Source organism: Ursus americanus, chromosome 2 (assembly GCF_024610735.1).
Source record: "Ursus americanus isolate L20-20 chromosome 2, mUrsAme1.1.p, whole genome shotgun sequence".
Lineage (NCBI taxonomy): Eukaryota > Metazoa > Chordata > Mammalia > Carnivora > Ursidae > Ursus > Ursus americanus.
The window spans coordinates 102677501-102701418 of record NC_142128.1 but is presented as its reverse complement, the minus strand read 5'-3'; the positions used below and the strand labels follow the sequence as shown (position 1 = coordinate 102701418).

Genomic DNA, 23918 nt, shown 5'->3' with positions numbered 1-23918 from the left:
GGACTTCCCCGTTCGCCGAGGAGCGAACCAGGAGCCAAGTAGACGTTACCTGGAACCCGTGTGCTGGAGCCCATACCCAGGTCATGCGGGAGTGTCTACAGCTTGGAAATTGGCAGTGCTACAAATCAGGGTGTTATTTTTCCTGGAAGGCTGGTTTTGAAGTCTTTACCAGCACACCACGCCTAGGCCTGGCTTTACTCTGAGGGCAGCCTGGTGAATCCCCAACAATCATGACGACATCATTGTATATATGTTATGGGACATTGTACTCCCCGCAGTGTGGCCAAGGGAGGCCAGTGATACAGTGGGCAAAGGACAAAATTTGGAGACTGAAGACCTGCCATTTAGGTTTTTCTATGGCTTCTCCGAGCCCCAGCTGCAGTTACTAATCATAAATGGGGGAAACAGTTTCTATCCAGCAGGATTAACGTAAACATTAGCAACTAGGCCCAGTCTACCCTCGCAGACCCACGTCCGGCAGAAAGCCCCGGCCTTATGGGTAGGTACTTCTGTGCTCTCCTTCTGTTTTGTGTCAGGGTTGTGACACCTCGGATTAGGTTCCTTATTGTTAGAACAAAATGCTAATGCTCCCTGTTGTTTATCTGGTCTCCAAAATTTATGAGGCCACCTAAGTCAAGAATATAGGATTGATGTACTCCAGACTCTCATAAGAGAGTTTGAGCTCACATGTTCTTCTCTCCAGTGCTCCAAATTTCAGAAGAAGTCTGATTAAGGGTCAGTAATTAAAAACACAACTAACAAATTATCCAGCTATATTCTGAGTTATATCCCGAAGAAGATATTTACACGTTTGGACGAAATCAGCTTAACCTTTTTTATAACCCACCATCCACTCTCAAATGTGTCTGGACCTTCTGCCTTCAAGCATTCATCAGAAATTATTATATGAAACAACTATTCTCATTTTGCTCCAGCATTTGCCATGAATTTTGAGTACAGATACTGTCTACCCATTACGTGGCTCAATTTCCCAGCATTTACAAGGCCTTACACAGCGAATAATCTTGTCTCTCCTGAGGAATTGGTCTGTTTCATCCTCTTAATAAAGGTTTGTGAAACTCATAACGTTTCCCCATTCAACTTGGTGCCAGGACATTAGAAATCAGTCATAAGAACTGTGTAAACTTTTTTTTTGGCTTGTTAGATCTCTCCTCCAGATCCTGTTTTCCACGCAGTCATTTCCATTTTATTCATTTTATTGTACTTTGCTTTTTTTTTTTTTTTTTTTAATGACAAATCCTGGGGTGCCTGGCTGGCTCAGTCGGTAGAGCATGTGACTCTTGATCTCAGGGTTGTGAGTTCAAGCCCCAGGTTGGACATGGAGCCTATTTAAAAAAAAAAAAAAGACAAATCTTTTTGGGAATTAATAAATGAATGAGTGAGTGAGTTGTGAATGAGTGAGCGAAGCTCAGTGACTATAACTAGCCATGCTTTATAAATTGCGTAGTGTGAGGCATGGCTATGGGACTTGGCGGGATTTTTGGCTGGGCAAGAGAAGAAAGGGGAACGTGAAGGTGTCTTCCAATGTTTGAGATGCTATGTTTTGGAAGAGACAGTGGACATAATTTTTATTGCTCCTGGGGATAGAATCAGAGCTAAGATGTAGACTGTCCATGAATGAATTTGTTCATTCCCAAGTTATTTCTCATGCTGTCACGGGGCTCAATGAAGAAGACAAGTTTCCCTGCTCGAAAGTTCTTCCATTTTCGGGAAACAGAGATGGCTCACTGCAGAGGAGAACCTTCTGACGATTGGAGTTATCCAATAGGGGGACGCCCTGCTTTGCAAAGTAGGCGGCTTGCTGTCGAGGATCCCAGGAAGTGACTGAACCACAAGGAGCCTGAAAAGTATTCTGCAGCAGGAGAGAGGGTGGATTTGTTGACCGCTCAGGTTTGGCCCTTCTCTGTTTTCACGATCGTCAGTTATTTGGAGGTTTGGGGGTTAAGCTGAAAGATAGGTTTCAAAGTAAGTGGGCAGTCCGGAGGTGGAGCGGGGGAAGGCAGTAAAAATGCCTTCACAAACCAGTTCCTTTACTCTGTGACCCAGGCAGCCCCTGTCGGTACCCTGACCCTCCATAATCCTGGTTGCTGGTGGTGGCAGGGCGGGTTGGCCACAGTTCCGGGGAGGCTGTGGCTGTCTCCATGTGGAGAGTCTCATGAGCTTTCCGAGCCACTGTAAGGATTGCTTTAACCCTTGACAGTGGATTGTCCTGTAATTCTTCCTGTGGAAGTGAGAGCAGGAGCAAGGCACCTGGACTGATACCAAGTCCCAGCATCCAAAGCCCTTGCCTCTTTCTGTGCAGAAGCCAGGAAGGACTCAAGGTCATGGGGAAGCCAGGGCTGGGCTAGGAGAGGCCAGCCGGTTAGCAGATATGAGCCCAGTCATCCCATGGCATCTTGGACAATGAAGCTCAGAGGCTTGCTGTGGAAAGCAGGTGGAGAGGACAACGGATGGCCCAGCGCAATTTTCTAAAAGGAAAATTTGATCGGAAGAATTTTTTCCCCACCCTGTCTATTCACTCTTAAGGGAATTAGAATTTTTTAAAAATAACTTGTAACACACAGAAAAGTTGCAAGAAGAAACACAGGTCTAAGGACACCCAGATTCCCTGTGTGCAGGGTAACTATTGCTCACTATTTTTTTTTTCTGAATCACTGAGAGTACGATGTATACACTATGAGACTTTATGCCAAAATACTTCCATGTGTATCCCCCAGGCAATGGGATGTTCTTTCTTCTGTGTACCCAGAGTCCAGTTATCAACGTCAGTGGAATTAACATTGATGAGTAACTTTATCCAGTCACCCATTTGTCTAACAGTTTCTTTCAACTGACCCCATAATGACCTTCAGAAGTGGTTCCCCTTCTGGTACAGGGTTCAGACTAGGATGAGGTTGCAATTCGTTTTCATGTCTCTTTTTGAAGCTCTTTTGATAGTTACATTATTACAGTTAATTGTCTTCATCGCGGCTTCTTCCAAATCTTTAGATAAAAACACTTCTCATTGTAGGGTATACTTCACTTATTCCCTGCTGTTCACTGGAAAGCCAAGGCTGGATTCTCTGGAATCCAAGCCCGCTCTGATTCTACAGAAAAGGTTTTCACATATGAGGTGGAAGGGATGGGAGTAAGGAAATTTGGGTGTGTATTTTATGCGTGGTTGACTTTCCTTTATTTGACTCGAAACACACAAACACAAATCAGAAACTGCGAGATCATTCTCAAATTCCCGTTGTCAGTCTGCTTATTGCCAGGAAGTTTCTCCTCTGTCTTTGGGGAGGAAAAAGATCATTTTGAGATTCTTTGTTTTATTTTGAGACAACACACTGCTAGGAATCTAGGAACAGATTAAAGAAAATACCTTTACGTTAACTCAGAGTCCTTATCTCAGCACTTCCGTGCAATTTATGAGTCAACAGCAGCAACACATGTGATAATTAAGCATTTCTATGTGTGCCGTACTTTGGTTAGCTCCGTAAAGGGTATATTCAGCAATTCTGGTCTCTGCCCCCCAGAAGAACTTGCTTAACATGCATCAATATGCATTATTAAGTGTTATAACACGTCAAGTGCAAAATATGCCCAACACTTGCAAGACCTAACACAGACTTAGAATTATTGGGGTGGTTTTTTGGATGGCAACATGGAATCATAGAGAAACTGAGTAATTCAACAAAACTTACTTTAAAGAATCAGAGCTACAATACTGACCTTTTGATGTAGTCCCTCACTTTCAAAATACCCTATTGAATGTCTTCTTTAGTATCTAAAAAACAGAGGGATGGTGGAAGAGTAATAAGAAGATACTTTTTTTTAAAGTTTATGGAAATCTGGAATAGCTTCTTTGGAAAAAAAACAAGTTAAATGGAAAAAAAATTGGCTTCTCATTTTCCAGAGCATTTGGATTTAAGAGGCTACAGAGTGAAAACACTAATTTGGAAAGATACATGCACCCTTATGTTTATGGCAGCATGATTTCCAATAGCCAAGATCTGGAAGCAGCTCAAGTGCCCACTGACAGATGAACAGCTAAAGAAGAGATGGTATATACACAATGGAATATTACACAGCCATAAAAAGAATGAGGTCCTGCCATTTGTGGAAACATGAATGATACTAAGTGAACTAAATCAGAGAAAGACAAATACCATACGATTTCAATCATACGTGCAATCTAAACAAACAGAAACAGACCCATTAATACAGAGAACAAACTGATGATTGCCGGAGGGCAAGGGGGTAGAGGGATGGGCTGAGTGGGAGGTACAGGCTTCCCTTACGGAATGAAGAAGTCATGAGAATAAAAGGCACAGCACACAGAATACAGCCAATGGGGTTGCAGTGGTGTTGTATGGTGACGGAGGGAGCTGCACTTCTGGTGGGCATAGTATAAGGTATAGTCTTGGTGAATCACTGTGTTGTACACCTGAAACTCATGTAACATTGTGTGTCAACTATTCTTCAATAAAAAAATTTTTTAAATGGGGCGCCTGGGTGGCTCCATCGGTTGGGTGTCTCCCTTCTGCTCAGGTCCTGATCCCAGGGTCCTGGGATTGAGTCCCGTGTCGGGCTCCTTGCTCAGCGGGGAGTCTGCTTCTCCCTCTCCCCCTGCTTGTGTTCTCTCTCTCTCTCTCAAATAAATAAATACAAACCTTTAATAAGTGTTTTTAAAAATAGAAGTTATTTTTAAAGAAGAGGCTGTAGGGACACTGAAGGCTGACAGAAGGTCAGATTGGTAACACTTCCTATCTTACTCTTCATTGCTCTTGACATAGATTTTTTTTTTGGCTGCCCTAAGTATATTCTTTTTACCTAGTTCACTTTATAAACTTTGCCTATTTTACTGCGAGCTATAACCAGGAAAAAAAAAATTGAACTTTAAAAATTGCATTTTATTTTATTTTATTATTTTTTTTAATTTTTAAAAAGGTTTATTTATTTATTTGACAGAGAGACAGCCAGCGAGAGAGGGAACACAAGCAGGGGGAGTGGGAGAGGAAGAAGCAGGCTCCCAGCAGAGGAGCCCGATGTGGGGCTCGATCCCAGGACTCTGGGATCACGCCCTGAGCTGAAGGTAGATGCTTAACGACTGAGCCACCCAGGCACCCCTAAAAATTGCATATAATTTTAAGGTTTTCTGAGTTTATAGTATTCAGATTCCTAATTATCACCTGGGGGTGGTGGGCCCACTGGCTCCAAAGCAATCACATAAACCATGAGATTTCTTTGCAGTTGTCTTTTCCTTGGCTAGTGGAGGGTTTTGTAGGTCCTTGCTATCCAACATGGTAGCCATTGTCCATATGTGACTGTTCAGCATTTGGGATGTGGTTAGTCTGAACTGAATGTGGTGTCAGCCAGATACACATTAGATCTTCAAGACTTAGTACATGAAAAGAGAGTATAAAATATCTCATGAGTAAGGTCTTTATAGATTGACTGTATGTTGAAATGATAGTATTTTGGATACATCAGGTTAATGAGTTAAATATTTAAATTAATTTCTCCTATCTCTCTGCATGTTTTTAATGTGGCTCCGGTTATGTTTCTATTGGATGGTGAAGATCTGGTGGGAAAGAATATAACTAAAACCCAACTCATTTCGTTATTTGAGAGTACATTGCCGATAGCTAAATATCCCGTGATCCCAATTTTTTGGTTCGGTTTGGATTTCATTAAAGCTTCTTTAATGAAATCTATTGTAAACCTGCCCCAGGGTCCCAGGTGGGAAGAGAATTGGATCTTTTTGTTTGCTTAAAAGAATGCTAAGAAAAATCCTGAATTCATTTCAAAAGTGATTTACTTTTAAAAGCTTTGTAAGAAGTTTCCATTTGCTGAGGTTGGAGGTATGATTAGTAGCGAGTTCTTAGGAGGCTAAAGAATCGGGAAAATTATCCAGAAACTTCTGAAAGGACTTTCCAGGTCTCGAGCAGAGGCATCCGGGGGAGACTTCAGGGCCGTTCGTAGCCTCAGATCAGCCATATACTCCTGTGTTCACACCTTCCCTCCAATAAATGAAAACACTGGGAAAGATAAAATGTTTATTTCTAAGTGTCTATAACTGAATTTATAGATATAACTGGCTGGATATTATTGCCTGTGCAAACCCAGGCAACTGTGCACGTAAAGCATGTTTTTATTAGTTCCTACATAAAATTTTTATGGTAATGGCAAACAAAGGACCAATTTAGTTTAGCTGAGTTTTCTCTTATTACTCCAGCTTGGAATAGATAAGCGACAGTGCAAATAACAGGAGTCAACAGGGAGGAGGGTCAGGTCTCTCAGGGCTGGGGCTCCTGGTTCGTGGGTGAGCAAGGTGGACCCAGATGCCTGCTGAGAAGCCCCCAGAAGGTCTGAGGCTGGTGGGGGCTGCCGTTAAGCTTTCAGACCTGCTGTTGAGCGGTTACACTCCCAATCGGTAACCACGGAGTATTCAAATTTAGCTTCTGAAAAGGTCTGCATAGATGCTTTTGAAAGAACTCCCACATACTGTATTTCAGCTGGAGACTTGCAGAGAGAAAGGGTTCAAGTGGCTTATTGTGGGTCATCTCCCACTCTGGGATTTAAACAAAGCACTAACAGAACAAAGTTCCTTTAAATGGGGTGCCTTCATCTAAGTCCCTCCTGTCTGTGGTTTGGCAGGCTGGCTGGACAGAGAGCGAGCCCACGCCTCTCATTCCCACCACTGCCTTTTCATGTCTGACCCTTGAATGTGGCACATGATCCCCACGGTGGCCTGGAGTAGAGGGAAGTGTTTCTAGAGCTTGAAGATGAAGCATCTTTCATAAATCCTGCCTTTTCCTTCCCGATGACTTGTTAATCGTCGAAAGTAAGTCTGTGATCTACAGCGAGTGCGATTCTTGAACCAAAATCTAGGAGATGCGATTGGACACATATAAATAAATCTACTGAGGGGGACAGTAGCAAGAAATATTGTGAACTGCATAGGGCTGTGAAATGAAGGACATAGGCCGATCACAATACAACACTGGAGATGGTCTTAGAAATGAGCTGAGACCGTGAGCAAGCACGCAACACGCTGGCTGCACTCTGGGCTGAGTTCCGTCCGGGACGTTTGTGAAATTAGCGCTCGGTGATCAGATTCTAGATGGTGGAAGTACTTACACATCAGAAACTCATGCTGGTCCGGCTCTTCCTCTCAGCGGACCTACATTGGAGTCCTTCTGGAGAGCAGGCAACTTTGGTTGTGCCATAGATTCTCTCCAGGAGCAAGGAGTTTCCCTAACTCCCAGCAGCCCCCCTTTTGGGATGTGCTCCTTTTAGGACCGGTCTGATTTGAGGTTCTTTGTTCTGGGTAGTTCCTCAGTGGACGTGTCTGTTGATTTGCAAATGTGCCTTGTGCATTTCATAAGTTGTTTCTTGGCGTTCTTTCTCCAACACAGCGCTTCAGGCTGCGTGTGTGTGTGTGTGTGCGTGTGCGTGTGCATGTGTGTGCGTGTGTGTGTGTGCACGTGCACGTGTACTCACCTATGTGTTTACTTCGGTCTCATCTGAGGCTCTGGGAAGAAAACCATCCACTGAATCTTAGGCTAACTGTAAAATGCATACACGCCGGTTTGCTCTTGGCAATGTTTTATGAATCTGCTGGTGGTTAGCCCTGTAGGAAGTCATGCAGCAGGGTTTCCATACTTACGCCAAGAGGGTTCCTCGGATCAGTAAAGTAACTCCAAAGGCAAGGTTGATTTCCTCCCTTCGTGGAAAGGACCTTCCAGAATGGATATCTTGCTGTCCATGCTAACAAGGGATACTGCAGTTTCCAAGCATTTTTGATTTATATTGGAGATTAGAGCTGTGGGCCCCTTCTGAGATGGCCTGTCGGATCCCATGCTCTGGACCTGAGACCCTGGGTCTGTGTGTCTGATTGCCCTACATGTGGGAACTCTGCAGACTTCAAATTCCTTTGTGCAAAGGTTGGAATCACGGGCTGGGAAGTTGAGGAAAGATGACGAACGGACTCAGCTCAGATGTGGATGGTGTTGCTTTTTCTCAAGAGGTTGTTAAGAGAATAACTCAATTTTGGGGGAATTGTGGTGAGACTGATTTGTTAATACGGTTTAGAGTTTTTTAACTCAGGATGGGATGAATAGCTTTTCAAGCGTGTATGAAAGACAAGAATCCCCAAGGAACAGTTCTGTTTTAAATAGCAGGCTCCAGGGACTCAAGGTTTGTAACAAAAGGGCAGATATGAAAGAGATGAACTCTCGGGGCCGACTCTTTTCGAGAATAAAGCACGCTGGCTGGGATCCCTGAGGTGCCGGGGTCCTGCCAATCTTGCTGGGTCTGGTTTGTTAGCTAGGAGACTCTAGCGAGATCCGCTCACAATAAGTTAGTTGGTATTGACTTTGCCGGGCCTGACCCATATTATGGAGTTGCAACAAGTGGAAAGTATAGCCGAGCTTTGGGAAAAGCCATAGCATGTACCGTGGAAGAGAAAACCAACATCTTAATTGAACAGAGGAGAAATTTGAGCAGAAGCACCAAGTGAAGAAATGAGGACACTGGATGGCATGTTACAGCCGCGATAGAAAGAACTAGAATATTAGTGAGGACGTAATGAGATTATACGATTCTCTGGTGTCAACTCACATAGTTCATCTTTGTCTCTCTGCTAGTGATGTTAAAAGCAAGGGGGTGCCGAGAAAATTATACGAGCTTGAAGAAATCCGGCAACAGAAAAATGAGTTTTGGAGTTCAGTGTTGCAACCGTTAAGACCCGGGAGTTTTAAATATCCTGAAATTTGGGAATTTGGGGTTAGGGGAGGGCCAAGGAACATCCAAACGTTACTGAACTTCTGAAGCGCGCCCCACGTTAGTTTTACTAGTGAGATACACGATGAAAACATGCAGACATAAGTAAGCATGTCTCACGACTAATCCAAATCCGCTGGGTGAACCGATCTAGAAAATTGCCGGTTGCAAAGTCTGTCATGAGTCTGGTGACAAGATTAGGCCTGATCAGGATCAATAATGCAAACCATAAGAGACACTGAACTCAAGGAAGCAGACTGAGCATTGCTGGAGGGGACGGGGTGGGGGGATGGGGTCACTGGGGGATGGGCATCAAGGAGGGCACGTGATGTGATGAGCACTGGGTGTTATATGCAACTGATGAATCACTGAACTTTACCTCTGAAATCAATAAAAAAAATAAAAGGTAAAAAAAATAATCTAGAGATTTCTAGTAAGCAGCCCCGCCACGCTGTTCTCTGAATTCTGGACATGTAGGACGGATTCGGAAGTTTAAATTACTCACGTTGTACAGTCATTGATCCTAAACCTCGAAGGGAATGGACAGAGGGCCGACTCCAGACCTCTTCACGAGGTTCTTGTAGGTGAGCTCAGAGACGTTTCCTACTCCCGTACGGGTTTTCAGTGAGAGGCTTTAAACTGCTGGTGTTACAGCTTCAGCCCATTGTTATTTGAGGACAAGGTCTCTTGAGAGTGTTTTTATTTAATGTGCTTTATGGCAGATCTCTGATTTTGGAAGCAACATTGCGGAGAGGTTAATTTGATTTTGTTAAGGTCCCACAGCCGGCCATTTGGCCAGAACCAAGCCCCTGGCTTCCTGCTAAACCACAGAGACCAACTCTCTCTCTCTCTCTCTCTCTCTCTCTGTGTGTGTGTGTTTCGGGGATTTTCAGGCATTTTAGAGTGCTGCCATCCTATTGCTAGCTTCTGATAGGCACAAATGAGTCCTGAAATTAACCACACATGAGATGTGTGATTCTGAACAATCGCCTCCCCAGTCCGGCCCAGAGTCTCTTCCCGTTTACACACGAGTGTTGGCCTAGGATAGATCTACGGGCTTTTCCAGCTCCATTTTAAGTTTTTTGGAAAATTGCTATTTGGATAGTGTAGGGTTTGCCATTTCTGCAGTTGGTAAGCAGAAGATGTCAGGTCCGTTCAAAGCGTGAGAGTCCGCGTGTCACTTTGGAAAAACCAGCTGACCCTTACACAGATCAGATCCTTGTCCACCGTGGACGGTTTGAGACATGGGGGGGGTGTTTGTTGTTGTTGTCATTGATGTATTTGTATGTTTTGGGGTAAAGGCCATACAGATGCCAAATTGGGAACACGCTTTCAAGATGAAATGGGAGTATTTCTGAACGTCCCCGCTTTCTATTTGATTAGGACTGTAGAACCACGGAGCACGTTCGGCTGCATCTTCTCGTTGCACTCTGGGCACAGTCTCCCGATTTCCCCTAACTGGGGAAATTAGGGGAGTGACTTGCCCAAAGTCTGCCATGTTGTCATGAACCAACCCAGGCCCAGAATTAGTCCTTGACATTCAGGGCAGCGTTCCCTGAAGGCCTAATGCATGGCACACCCTTGGTTGGGCACCGGGATGACACTCGTGCCGATTCCATGTGGGCCAGCCTGTCTCAGGTCTGGGCATCTCTCCTCTGCGGCTGTGGTTCTGAGCTGGCCAAGCCAGAGCGGAATCAATCCTGCAATCTAGAGCCAGCCCCCCTGCGGCCAGCTAGCTTCCTTGATAGGGCTCCAAACAAGGAAGAGCCCCTCCCTTGGCTGATCTGAGCCCTGAACACCCCCGTACGCCCTTGGCTCCCGGTGTGAGAGCTCTAGGAGCTGCAGACCCGGCCTTGTGCAGGTTCTCACTTCTGCCATCCCCAGCATCCTGAGCTGTGCACGTGTGCGTGTGTGCATGCGTGTGCACGTGTGAGCTGCGTGCTTGCCCTTGGTAGGGTCCCAACGTTGTGCCCCCAGTTTTGCCCAGAATGCAAGGTTGCTTTGTGCGGACCTCTGTGGGTCACTCACAGCCACGTACTGTCTACAGGCCCCTCTTGACTTGTTTTCACAAGAGCTCAAGGAAAATATGAGGAAGTCACCATGCCTACAAGGAAGGCACATTTTAAATTCCAGGGCCTAATGCACAGCCGGGTTTCTTGAAAGCTTTCCAAGCATTAGGCAAGATTTAGGTGAGAAGGGGCTGCTTCTGAAAGATGCGTGGTGATGGGCTCTCCAGACAAACCCTGGCGGGGGAAATGGGTGGAAAAGGCCGTAATCTAAGCTGTCTCAGTTCCAGGTAAACCTAATATCTGGTCTCTTAATCTTACTGTGCCCCCCCTGAAGCCTCACTAATAATCCATGTCGTTCTGCAAAATTACATGAAGCAAGTATTCAAACATCCAAAACTTCAAAGCCCTTTTCTTCAAAGGTCAGAACTCTTGTTTTATTTTTTAATGGAAAAGGGAAAGAGAATGGCTTGATTTTTGACATGGATCTGTACGTTTCTCAGATTCTGTGTTTTACCTTCCAGCACCTCAAGGTTCTGGAACTCCTGCCTGGTACTGAGAAGAACCAGGGGAGCCAGTGGGGCTTTGGCCTCTGCACGCCATATTCCTAGGATCACTGGCCTAACGTTCCAGAGAATTCCAGCTCCCCAGCGGTGGCTGGCAAGGCTCGTACCCAAGCGGGCTGAGACAAACAATGACTGGTTTCCTCTCCTTTTGTCATCTTCTTACGTATGTGTATTTCTTTCGGCTTTTCTCTTGTTCGTCTCCTTTCTCCTGTTTCTGTTTCCTTCACCCCAGTCCCTTGGTCTCATTGTTCCTCGTTTGCCCCCCCCCCCAGGCATTTGTCTTGCCACTATCTTGTATCAAGTATATTCTGAAATACCTCAGTTTTATTGCAGAAAGCTTTATGTACTCTATTTTTAGTTTTTAAAATCAGGTGAAAAGAACCTTTATCTGTTAAAAAACAAACAAACTCCAGCCAATCCCAAACCAACGAAATTATGGTCAGTTTTATTTGCTTGTATCTAATGAACGTATTAATTGATGTATTCGTCAGATGTCACCCGTATTGAGACTCTTTGCTATGGGGGTCATACCGAGGTGGACTAGACCCGGGCTGCCCTGAGCTTGCATCTGGTTGCAGAAGGAGACCGGGGACAGGCAGTTATCACAAGGACAGGTTGGGGGAACATGTGGGGAGGGATGGCCCCGATCATTCAGTGCGGGAGAAGACTGCCCAGGGCACACTTTCTTGGGCCCTGGCTTGTGGTTGGGTATTTGGGGGTGGGAAGCAAAGGTAGCCTTCCCCAGGGGAAGTGCAGCCCCTGGGTGATTCCGTACATGACAAGAGGGGTTAGTCCTCTTGGATCTTGGGAGCTGACCTAGAAGGAGCCTCTCGCTCAACCCTGATGTCAGGGTTGGATTCATGGGGTGGTGATTTCCTCTTCATTACTCAGTCTGAGTTTGCTTAGTTGCAAATCAAAGGTGAAGTCCGTTACATCAAGATTCAGACCATTGGATTTTACTTCAAGTTGATCATAAATCACAAAACACCAGCTGGAACGAGCCTTTTGTGCATATTGAGAAATGATCTGGATGATCTTCTTTACCAGGTCTTTTGCCATGACCCCCTTTCCCGAACGGGCAGCCATGGTTGAGGTGCTGTACTTGTGTCAGGAGCAAGAGAAACCCAAGGACAGAAACCAAGCCCAGTGGCATTATCCGTCCCAGGGCTTTTCCACGTGGCAGAGTTGAAGCTATTATTTGGTAATAATTGTGCCCACTTTGAAGGGTCGCTGTCAGGATTAGATATGGCAACACGTATAGAAAGCTCTTGGCATAGAACCCGGCTCACGGTAGATGTTCCAAAATGGTGGCTTGTATGATGATGATGGATGAGGGAGCCTGGTGCTGCTCCTGGGCATTCACTCAGGCTGGACTCTATGTATCATTGTATGTCACCGAATATGTCACCAAAACCACCCCGCAAAGCATAATTGAGTATTAAGCATTAAAATCATTGTGACCCAGCATCTCTGCCAGGTGAAGAGAAACGCACCTGTAGAAATCCTCCAAGCTTGATGGCTAGAGTTTATTTAGCATTTGTTCTCAGATGTTCTTCGAAGGCATAGCTGAGCGGTGCCTTGAGCTGCGTATCTGGGAACGAGGAAATCGAAGGGAAGAGTCCAAGACAGAAACACAGCTGGCCCTTGGCTTCATCTCGCACCCCCATCTTTTTCTGGAACATGTGGGCAGCCCTGCCCTTTACCTTTTCACCACCCAAAGGGTAAGAAAACAGTGGGCAGGTGCCGAGGGGCCAGATTTCAGCCCTGACAGTGAAATTGTGAAAAGCGACAGTCTTTTCCGTTGGCAGGCCCCTGGATGGAGGTGAGGCTATAAATCGAGGGTGAAGAAAAGGCACCTCTCCTAGGCCCTGGGCAGCGCCAGTGAATGGAATTCTCTCTTGCGAGAGGTCACTGAGTCAAATGCTGTGGATGGATAATTTTATGGCCGCTAATAAAATTTATAGCCAAAGCAAGCTAAGATAATAAGGGTAATCAAACATCCAGCCCTGGGACATGAGAATCCCATTGTGGCCCCTTGATGCTGGCTGAGGAGGGGGGCTGGACAGTGCAGGGACGAGCTTATCTGTCGGACTCTGGGCCAGTGACAGAGTCTCAGACGTGATTTGTGCCTGTGCAAGCTGGGGATGAGCTTCAGTTTGGTGGCAACAGCCTGTGCTTTGGGGACAGCATGCCAAGAGCCAAGAGCCGTAGGAAAATTAACGGTCGTATTTAAATGCCTGCAAGTGAACAGTGAGCCTAGGAAAGGACCAGAAGCAACCCAGTGTATTAAGGAAAGAATGTTAGCCGACTGTTCGTTGGGACTCCACAGGCATGAAGCAAGATAAGGGAGGCTGGCGTTTTACTGGGGTGAAATCAGATGTTTCCGTTCACATGGGGGCTTCCTGCAGCCCCCTCTTCATCCCAGCTTTGCAGACAGCTGTAGTTGGTTTCTGCTAACATGGATCAAAAATATTTATTGAGCACCCACTGTTTGCAAAAGTATGAAAACATTCAGTGACAGTGTGAGCAATAAATAATCATAAAAGACATGTCCCCAAACAGTGAGATAGCAATCGCCTAAGAGAAAAGGCTATTAAGTGTTATTTCCCGGGGTTTGGGGCTCACGATGTCATTAAATGTAAAGATGGAGTAGCTGTCCATGGATGTCCCCACACAGGAAATGGATTGCTGGTGGTGTTCCCTGCTGCCTTGGCAGAGTCAGAGGAGGTGGCTTTCAGGGTCAGTAATGCCATTTAAGATGAACCCCCCATGCTGTCCCACTCCAGGAGCTCTCAGCCGTTCCCGTCTGTAGGGAAGTCAAAAGGTCAATGGCTTACAGATTGCAGTTTGCACTGAGGAGCCAACCTGGGTTTGTGAGAGCCCCAACGTCTTTTGTCTTGATTCTGTGGTCAAGATCATAACCACATTTAAGGTTTGCTTTGTCTTAGGGGACAAGTTTAGAGTCCCTCCCACTGAGGTGTCACTGCACAAATTTAAATGTGGTCGGAAGACGTGGAGCTTGCCTACGATGAAAATAGAGTAGCTCTATCCATGAGACGTATGGAGCGTGCCCAGGAATGACATCCGGGATTCTCACACAATTAAGGACCTCATGTGTGCAAGCACACACGTGTGCAAATGCACTCGTGCACCGTCTCCCTGCAGCCTGGTTCCTTATATTGCCGCCTGGTGTTTAGTTCACCACCACCTGCAGGACACGATGTGCTGTTTGGTTACTTCAGCGAGTGGTCCCATGTGTTTGAGACGGAGCGAAAAGTAGGTTTTAATCAGATCGAAACAGAACAGGGGCACCTGGGCGGCTCAGTTGGTGAAACGTCCGACTCTTGGTTTCAGCTCAGGTTGAGATCTCAGGGTCGTGAGATTGAGTCCTGCGTCGGGCTCCGTGCTCAGTGGGGAGTCTGTTTGTCTCCCTCTGCTCCTCCCCCAGCTCGCTCGCTCACTCTTTCAAACAAACAAACAAACAAATAAATAAATATTCTTTAAACTCTTTTAAAAAAAGAACTAAGCAGAACAAGATCCCGTGGCGAACATCTAGTCTCCCCCAAAGTTCGCTATTAGGACCCTCGGCAAGCGTGTGCAGTCGGTTGCTCCCAGACAGTGACGGTGACACATACACGTAACTGTGACAATGAATCCTTTCCTGCCTGAACTTTAGGTTTTTCAGTGGGTCAGATGGAGAGTTGCAGGTTTTGGAATCTGAGTTTTCACAGAAGCATCGTATACTTTTCATGCAGTTGTGAGAGAAAAGTTCATTCTGAACAATCTGCAAAGCAGGGGTAAACCATATATATAGTCCTTTAAAAATAAGGCTCCTGGTTCTGAATTATGCAGTAAAGCTGAAGTTTTGGGAGCCCCGCTGTCTCAGGAATTTTCTCCTACAGCAGATTACAGGGAGGCCCTGAGAGAGGGAGTTCAAGGTGGGGGGGGGTAGGAAAACAATGAAATTGTAGTAAGAACTAAGTCTTCTTACTTCAAGGCCTTAAAAAAAAAGATTTAATTAGATAAACATAGAGAATAAGTAGAAAATAAGAACAGCTCAGGTTTATCCCACAAACATGGTTTAAACATCTCTGTGTGCCAGACATCATGTTGACTTCCATGGATCCAGTCGGTGGGCACACCAGCCCTAGACCCACCGTCCTGGGGTTTTGAGAAACAATGGCATATTCTTTTTTTTTTTTTTTTTAAGATTTTATTTATTTGACAGAGAGAGACAGCCAACGAGAGAGGGAACACAAGCAGGGGGAGTGGGAGAGGAAGAAGCAGGCTCCCAGTGGAGGAGTCTGATGTGGGGCTCGATCCCGGGACTCTAGGATCACGCCCTGAGCCGAAGGCAGACGCTTAACGACTGAGCCACCCAGGTGCCCCAACAATGACATATTCTTAAATGCATAATCGGAACCAAGGTAAAGACAGTGAAAGAAAAGATGGCACTCCTGTGACAGCATCTACATGAGGCTGGAAGGGGTCTGGAAGGAGGCTCCTCCAAGGAAGTAATGCTTGAGCTTGGATCTGACGAAAGGTAGAAGCATTCCACATAGTGAAGGCACATGCAAAGGCCCTGTGACAGGAGGAAAGTAGGTATGTTTGAGGAACTTAAGGAAGTCCAGAACCCTGGAGTGCAGGGAGGGAGGGGGAGATAAATTGGCAATTACTGTAATGATTTGTATATTATTTCTGAAAGTTTGTAATTCCTGGAGAGGATACTGGGTGTAAATACAGATGAAAACATGAGTTTACTGGTGGAAAGAGCCTATAGGAGCAGGCATCTGGGGGGATGCCTTCTCCCATTGTGACAAGTAGAACAAAACAAGAGAATGCTCAAAAGAAACCACAAGGTGAGCTCAGCAGGGCTGTTAAGACTGGGTGTGATGGAAGGCACGGGCTGGCTCCCACTCAGATTATTGTACTATGTCTTAAAAGGGGCGGCTGGGTGGAAAGACCATGTGACCAGGGACCTGGGCAATTTCAATTTTATAAAGTGCTTGATTTCTTTTAAAAAATGTTTTCTGGGGTACCTGGGGTGGCTCAGCCAGTTAAGCATCCAGCTCTTGATTCAGCTCAGGTTGTGATCTCAGGGTGCTAGGATTGAGCCCCACGTCAGGTTCCGCACTGAACGTGGAACCTGCTTGAGATTCTCTCTCCCTCTGCCCCTCCCCCAACTTGCGCATGTGTTCTCTCTAAATAAATAAATAAATAAAATTTCTAAGATAAGTGAAATATTAATATTTGTTGATTATGGTGGATTTACCCCATGTATTTATTATTATTTGATTTTTTTTATCTGTTTAAAATTTCTTTTTAATTGGCAGGGAGGGAGGGGGGAAGAAGGGGTGTAAGAGCGACAGAGGGGCTAGCAGTGACCTGAGAGTCAGGGGCCTGTCCTCAGTTTCACATTAGCTTGGGTGAATCTCTTCTGTGCTCCTGGGTCCTTCTTTAAGAAAAGGAGTTTTGAAGAGGCTGATCTCGGCAGTCCCTTCTAGCTCTAAGACATTCTGTGCTTCTGATTTCTAAGAACAATCGATTATTGAATCATTCTACTTACAGGTTTGGGAATTGAGGGTTCCATGTCCACAAATCCCCACTTCTTTTAAAATTAAGAGATCCAATCTTGCTTGGCAAAGACAGCCACTCGCTCTCTTGAAGGAGGCCAGTGCATTGAAGTTCATTTCCAAAAGCCATGAGCCCATAGGATGCTTGCGTTCTTCCCGGGCCAGACTTGGGAATCTGGAATCATCTAGAAACCTGTGCCTTTCACCATTCACCACCCACATCCTAGTGGTTTCTCTGAGGGTTTCCAGGGCACCTGTAAGGGCTGTGCATACATAGACAGAGTCACATTCCTGTTCTTCCAGACTTCAGATGATAAATACAGAAATGAGCAGGAAACGCCACAGAGAGATGAGATGACAGCAGTTTCGTGAGCCTGCGGACATGTGTGGTGACAAATAGAGCAATGCATTCATCCATTGCCGTACTGACTTTCTTCAGATGTCTCTGTGCTGAAACCAGTTTTTTTTTTTAAAGATTTTATTTATTTATTTGACAGAGAGAGAGAGAGAGACAGCCAGCGAGAGAGGGAACACAAGCAGGGGGAGTGGGAGAGGAAGAAGCAGGCTCCCAGCGGAGGAGCCTGATGTGGGGCTCGATCCCAGAACGCCGGGATCACGCCCTGAGCCAGAGGCAAATGCTTAATGACTGAGCCACTCAGGCGCCCCTGTGTGCTGAAACCAGTTTATGGGGGTACCTGGGTGGCTCTGTCGGTTAAGCATCTGCCTTCAGCTCAGGTCATGATCCTAGGGTCCTGGGATCGAGTCCCGCATCGGGCTCCCTGCTCAGCAGGGAGTCTGCTTCTATCTCTGCCCCTCCCCTTGCTCTCTCTCTCAAATAAATAATAAATAAAATCTTTAAAAATAAATAACTAAAACCAGTTTATGTATGGTAGATTGTAGCTACTTGATGAAAAAACAATGGTGCTGTGATAGTGGGTGATTTGTGGACATTGTGGGGGCTGGCGTCCTGGAACACAGAGGCTTCCTAAGTGCTTCTTAGCGGTGACATCAGTGTGCACGACCTCCTCCTCCTCCCCGTTCCTCCGGGAGAGTGGCAGCTGGTCGAGGGAAGCCCTCACCCCACAGACAGCAGAGGAAGCCGGAGGAGAGGTGACGCAGGCCCCCGCCTGGGCAGCAGCTCTTGCTGAGGGCATGGAATGTTCTCCAGGCTATGGGCTGCTTTCGCTGCCTCCTCCTCCCTGGGCTCTCCTACGTGGGTCAGGTTTCCTTACAACCCGTTGAATGAATGAGAGTAAGAAAGTATGTGTTGGCAAAATTTCAGCTGAAAATGCCAAAGCTTTCCAAGTAAGGGCATGAATTTAAGCGAAGTTTCAAGTCAATGGGGCTCAAAGTAATGGCTATGCTGCTAATAATGAAAAGTACAAATGTTTTTATGTTCAAAGGTTAACAAATGGGACTTTCACTGGCCTGCTGGCCTGCTCAGTTACAAAGCAGAAACTGTTCCTGATCTTTGCTTTGTTGCATTTGTATTTTGTAGGCAATTAGAAACATTTTCCATTCAGCATTTAAGAGGTTTGAGCTGGCTGCAGACTCTTTTTTAAACTAAAGTTTCTTTCTTTCTCTCTTCCTTTTTCTTTTCTTTTCTTTCTCTCCCCCTCTCTCTTTCTCTCTCCTGCTCTCCCCTTCCTTCCTTCCTTCCTTCCTTCCTTCCTTCCTTCCTTCCTTCCTCCCTCCCTCCCTCCCTCCCTCCCTCCTTCCTTCCTCCCTTCCCTCCCTCCCTCCCTCCCTCCCTTCCTCCCTCCTTCCTCCCTTCCCTCCTTCCTCCCTCCCTCCCTCCCTTCCTCCCTCCTTCCTCCCTTCCCTCCTTCCTCCCTCCCTCCCTCCCTCCCTTCCTCCCTCCTTCCTCCCTTCCCTCCTTCCTCCCTCCCTCCCTCCCTCCCTCCCTCCCTCCCTCCCTCCCTCCCTCCTTCCTCCCTTCCCTTCTTCCTCCCTTCCCTTACCCCTTCCTTTCCCTTTCCTCCCTTCCTTTGTTCCTTCTTCCTTACTTCCTCTCTCTTTCTGTCTCTCTTTCTTCCTCCTCCTTCTTCTTCTGATCTTCTTTTTGTTAAACTAACATTTTTCCCCTTTTGTAAGTGGACTAAAGTTTTAAAGCAACAGGCTTTCCAAATAGCACACTTAGACTCTGCCTGCGTAATTATTGTATTTGTCATGGAATCGGCGCTTTTCAAAGCGTATTTCTAGATGAGCTTCTCATTTTGCCCAGAAGTGTGCTTCTTTCTAGCACATCATGTGGATTCCGGTAAAGCGGACCCAGCCCCGTGCACTGTGACCTCTGTACAAAGGCAATCATCACAAACAAAACAGAAGCCACGTACCTTAACGAATGAGTAGGAAAATCAAGTCTGTTGAACTGATCTAAATCTTCCCCAGAAAGGCCCCTTGGTCATGCACGGTGGCTGTATTTGTTTCCATGCGCTTCTCTTAGTCGTGTTTGCCGGCTGCTTACAGCAAACAACAACAACAGAGTGTTTCCCTTAATTCCTGACGTTCTGCGTTACCTGGTTCGCTTCTCCTTTACTAAACGACACCCTGGCCCCTCTCATCTGTCAGCGTTTGGGGCCAGGCCTGGTAAGAAAGCAGCCCTGGTCGATGCTTCTGCTCGGGTCTTGGGCCGCAAACTGTGGATAATGGCTCATGCTTTCCTCTCCAAATGGACGGGAGACACAGGCGTAACTGAAACTCACAGTGTCAGGGGGTAATTTTATTCCATTATTTTTAATGAAAATGAGGAGGTGTCCAGGCTAAAATGCTGGAAAATCGCCTCTGAGAAACCCAGAGTGCCCCCAGCATGCACGCAGCGTGTCCCTGGTCCTCCCAGATGCCCCCTCCCCCCTGCAATAGGGCCCCCTCCCCTCCGACAGAGGGGTGCCATCAGTGATGCGCGCGGGGAGGGCAGTGAGCCACAGGTGACGAGCTCAGTGTCCCTTTTCCTCGTCAGATCTCCCAGCTGATGACAGAGCCGGGCCGGGAGGGGCTGACCGAGGCGGCGCTGAATCGCTACAACGCGGACAAGCCTTCGGCCTGCGGCGTCCCGGCCTCCCAGGGCTCCTGCGTGGCCAGTGAGACTTCCACGGGCACCTCGGTGGCTGCTTCCTTCTTCGCCAGGTAAGAGAAGCGTCCAGAGCCTCACTTCTTTCAGATGGGTTCACCTGCTGAGCCTCTCGTGGGGGGGGGGGCCGGGTTAGCTAAAACACGAGCAAGAGTTTGGGGCCACGCTTGGACTTCAGTCTTTAGGACGGGGTCCCTCAACCTCAGACTGCTGGCAGCTTGGTCCAGACGACGCTGCTGTGGGGTTCCGTGCCTTATAGGATGCTCGCCAGTGTCCTTGGCCTCTCCCCGCTGGGCTCCCGTTGCATCGGCCCCACTTGCGACAACCGGAAAGGTCCCCAGACGTCGCCACATGTGCCCCAGGTTGAGTACCATGCTCTAAGAATATGTGGCTCTCACGATGTCCTCTTGGGATGAGGGCTTTGATGGGCCTGGCCCCGCGGCTGGTGTTTCCAGGTTGACCTTCTCATCACAGAAAATGAACTGCTTAGAAATGAACTAGGAAAGAGATGGCAGGTTGGTTTTTGTTTTTTCCTGATCTGGACAGACGAGCTGGATAATTACCATACACTCTCCAGCCAATCTTAAGTCGTTTAAAAACACGAGAAGCCAAAACGAAAGATATTTCAACAATGTTTTCTGCCTAATTTTAGCAGTGCGGCCGAGACAGGGCAGGAGACAAAGGACAGCTGAGCAGAAGGCACGTTAGGGAGCGTCTGATTCGGTCTCCTTATTTTATGAACGAGCGGACTGACGACCAAGAAAGTTAAACTGTGAGTTCATTTACAGCAAAGCCAGAAATAGAAACCAGATTCCTCTGCTTTTTTCTTTTGTTCCCCCTCTGTGACTCATTCTTTATTGGGTCCTGGGAACTTCAGTTTAGAAAACTTGTCCTCCCTAAGAGGGGCATGTTCCTGGGTGAGCAGGAGGTAGACTGAATAACGCCAGATCTGAGATCGGAGGAGCCCCGAGGTTCCTCGTCTGTAAAATGAGGACAACGCCTCCCCCTCTAGGTTTCTCCGAAGATTAAGACCGATAATTGTACATGATAAAGTTCTGTGCAAAGGGCAATGCGATGCGGACTCGGTACGTCAGGAAGAAGGAATCTTGCTGGTTTTCTTGTTATCCTCAAGAGCGGTAGCATCCAAAGCACAGATGTGAGGCCGGGGCTCTGGCTAGGGAGGGATCAGGTCAGAGGGGAAACGGAAGGCCGGTGTCCTGGATTCATAACACCCACAGTGAAGACGGCACGGGGCTTGTCGGAAGACTGGCTCTCGGGTTCTCATTGTGCCTCGTGCCATGTTTATTGTCCCGTGAAGAGCCGGGCCGACTTGGGTGTATGGGAAGTAACAGGCAACACGGTCGTCTCCGCGTGTCCACGGGATATACACCCCAAGGCCCCTGGGGGATGCCTGAAACCGTGGCTAGAACTGAACCCTGTAGGTACTGTGTTTCCCCTGCGCAGACGTGCCCGTGGTGAAGTTCAAGTAACAGTGAGGCCCAGTAAGAGCTGAGCTACAGTGACTAGTAATAAAATACGACAGTTCTCACAAGACGCTGTATAAAAGTTAGGCGGACGTGCTCTCTTTCCCTCAAACTATCTTATCGTCCTGTCCTCACCCTTCTTGTTAAAGAAGGTAAAACGAGACGGTAAAACACCTGCGCGGCAAGATGATGTGAAGTGAATGACCCCAGAGTTGTGGCTTGGCGTTAGGTTACGAGTCAGCCCTGACGCTGTGTCGGAAGGAGGATCATCTGCTTCCCGCGGGCGCTGGACCGCGGGTAACCGAAACCGCGGATGAGGGGGTCTACCGTATGTATGTGCTGGCCGCGTGACCACGGACGCTGTTGTGTTAGTTCTGTCCGCACGAGAATTTCTGTGTTGTCTGGGACCACTGAGCAAACCAACTGCGAGGCCATGTCCATGCCCTGCAGGGAGGGAATAAAGAGATGGGACTGAATATGGGGAAATGCCACAAGCACAGAAGATCCCAGGACTTGGGTGGGTTGCGAGAGCACGTCTGGAGGAGGGTGACGAATTGCTGAGGAAGTAGGAACCCACATCATGGTGGGGTTAGTCCAGAGAAGATGGCCCTCAGCTGTCTCTTGGGCCACTGTGTAAACGAGGAATTTGGTTGGTTCTATAAAACACCCAAGTATGTGGGCAAAGGCTGAATAAAACCTGATGGTGGAGCTCAGCTCAGACTCCATCCAGCTCAGCTGTTCCCACTCAGAATGAAGGAGAATTTGCACACAGCTCAAACTTCCCTGGGAGAGAGTGAGGTCCCCGTCACTAAGGGAGATCAAGCTTTTATCGGGTGACTGGCTGCAGTGAATGTTCTCTGCCCAGATGAGGGTTGACCTCCAGTGCCATTCCTGGCCCGAAATACTTCGAATGTGAGAAGCCTCAGCTCATACTCCATCTAGAGACTTTTCCAGATCAACTACCCACAGAAAACCCCAGAAGCAGGATTGGAAGCAGGAGGAGATCAGAGATTAGCTGGGAAGGCCTGCATGCCGGACATTGGGTGAGCTTGAGGCCGGCTTTCAGTTAATCAGAGCAGCATTTCCAAACAGGCCAGCACACACCAGGGAAAGGAATGGCAAATGATGGGCAGAGGTGGCCTGCCCTGCGACTTGCTTGCACAGCCAAGGTCAGAATAGAGACTGTGGGGTGAGCCCAGAGGGGACGGGCCGTTGATATCGGTTGCCAGGGAGGGGCTGCGCGTGATGTTAGTGACAAGCCAAAACTGGATGGAGTTCAGATGGTAGGGGCTTGTGCTATGAGCTTTCAAAGGGCTGGAAAGGATCCGTAGGGCTGCGTAAATCCTTACTATTACTTTCTTTGTGGTGAATGCTGATAGCACTTGGAGCTTAATGGTTTAAGACATTCAAGGTACGTGGTTTGTGTATAAAGGGTTTACCATGTACAGCGGGGGGAGAAAGGACCATGAGAAAAAGAATAATGTTTTATGCACACACACACACGGACACACGGACACGCCGCACACACACATGCACGGACACACGGACACACCGCACACACACACGCACGGACACACGGACACACCGCACACACACACGCACGGACACACGGACACACCGCACACACACACGCACGGACACACGGACACACCGCACACACACACGCACGGACACACGGACACACCGCACACACACACACACACGGACACACGGACACACCGCACACACACATGCACGGACACACGGACACGCCGCACACACACATGCACGGACACACAGACACACCGCACACACACATGCACGGACACACGGACACACCGCACACACACACACACGGACACACGGACACACCGCACACACACACACACACACGGACACACGGACACGCCGCACACACACATGCACGGACACACGGACACACCGCACACACACACACACGGACACACGGACACACCGCACACACACACACACACACGGACACACGGACACACTGCACACACACATGCACGTCCCCCTTCACACCCTTTGCCCTGCCGCTCTCCCCAGCAACAGCTGGGCTTTCACGCCTCCCACAGAGGGCGGTGGCTAATATCAACAGGCTCCCTGTCACTGATGGGAACCTAGAGCAGAAGATCGAGTAACTCGCTCAGGGTCCAGAATGTGAAGAGTCGGAACCAGGGATGGGGCTCCCCTCTGTGGATCCCCAAAAGTCCGCGCACTAGGTCAAAGCCAGCCCAGCTTGCGTTGTCAGGCAGTCGATGGAGTTCCCGGTGGGGGGTTTTCTGCTTTGGATCAAGGAAAGTGGTGGAAGGCGATGATGGTACAGGTGGCCTTTGGTAGGGGTGAAATCTGGCTCCGTCACTGGTGCCCGGATTGGAAACGCTCGAGAGGTTACGGTTTCCTGTCCAAGCACCGGAATGTCTTTCCACGTG

General features: G+C 47.6%; 1 protein-coding gene across 1 annotated transcript in view; it reads left to right on the top strand.

Annotated features, from left to right (window-relative positions):
* The window catches only part of KIF26B (kinesin family member 26B), a 422711-nt gene that overhangs the window by 181759 nt on the left and 217034 nt on the right, over positions 1–23918 (top strand). The window contains exon 4 of the mRNA XM_045796283.2: positions 19892–20058. Within this exon, the coding sequence (XP_045652239.1) occupies positions 19892–20058 (167 nt within the window). The remainder of the gene's footprint in view (positions 1–19891; positions 20059–23918) is intronic.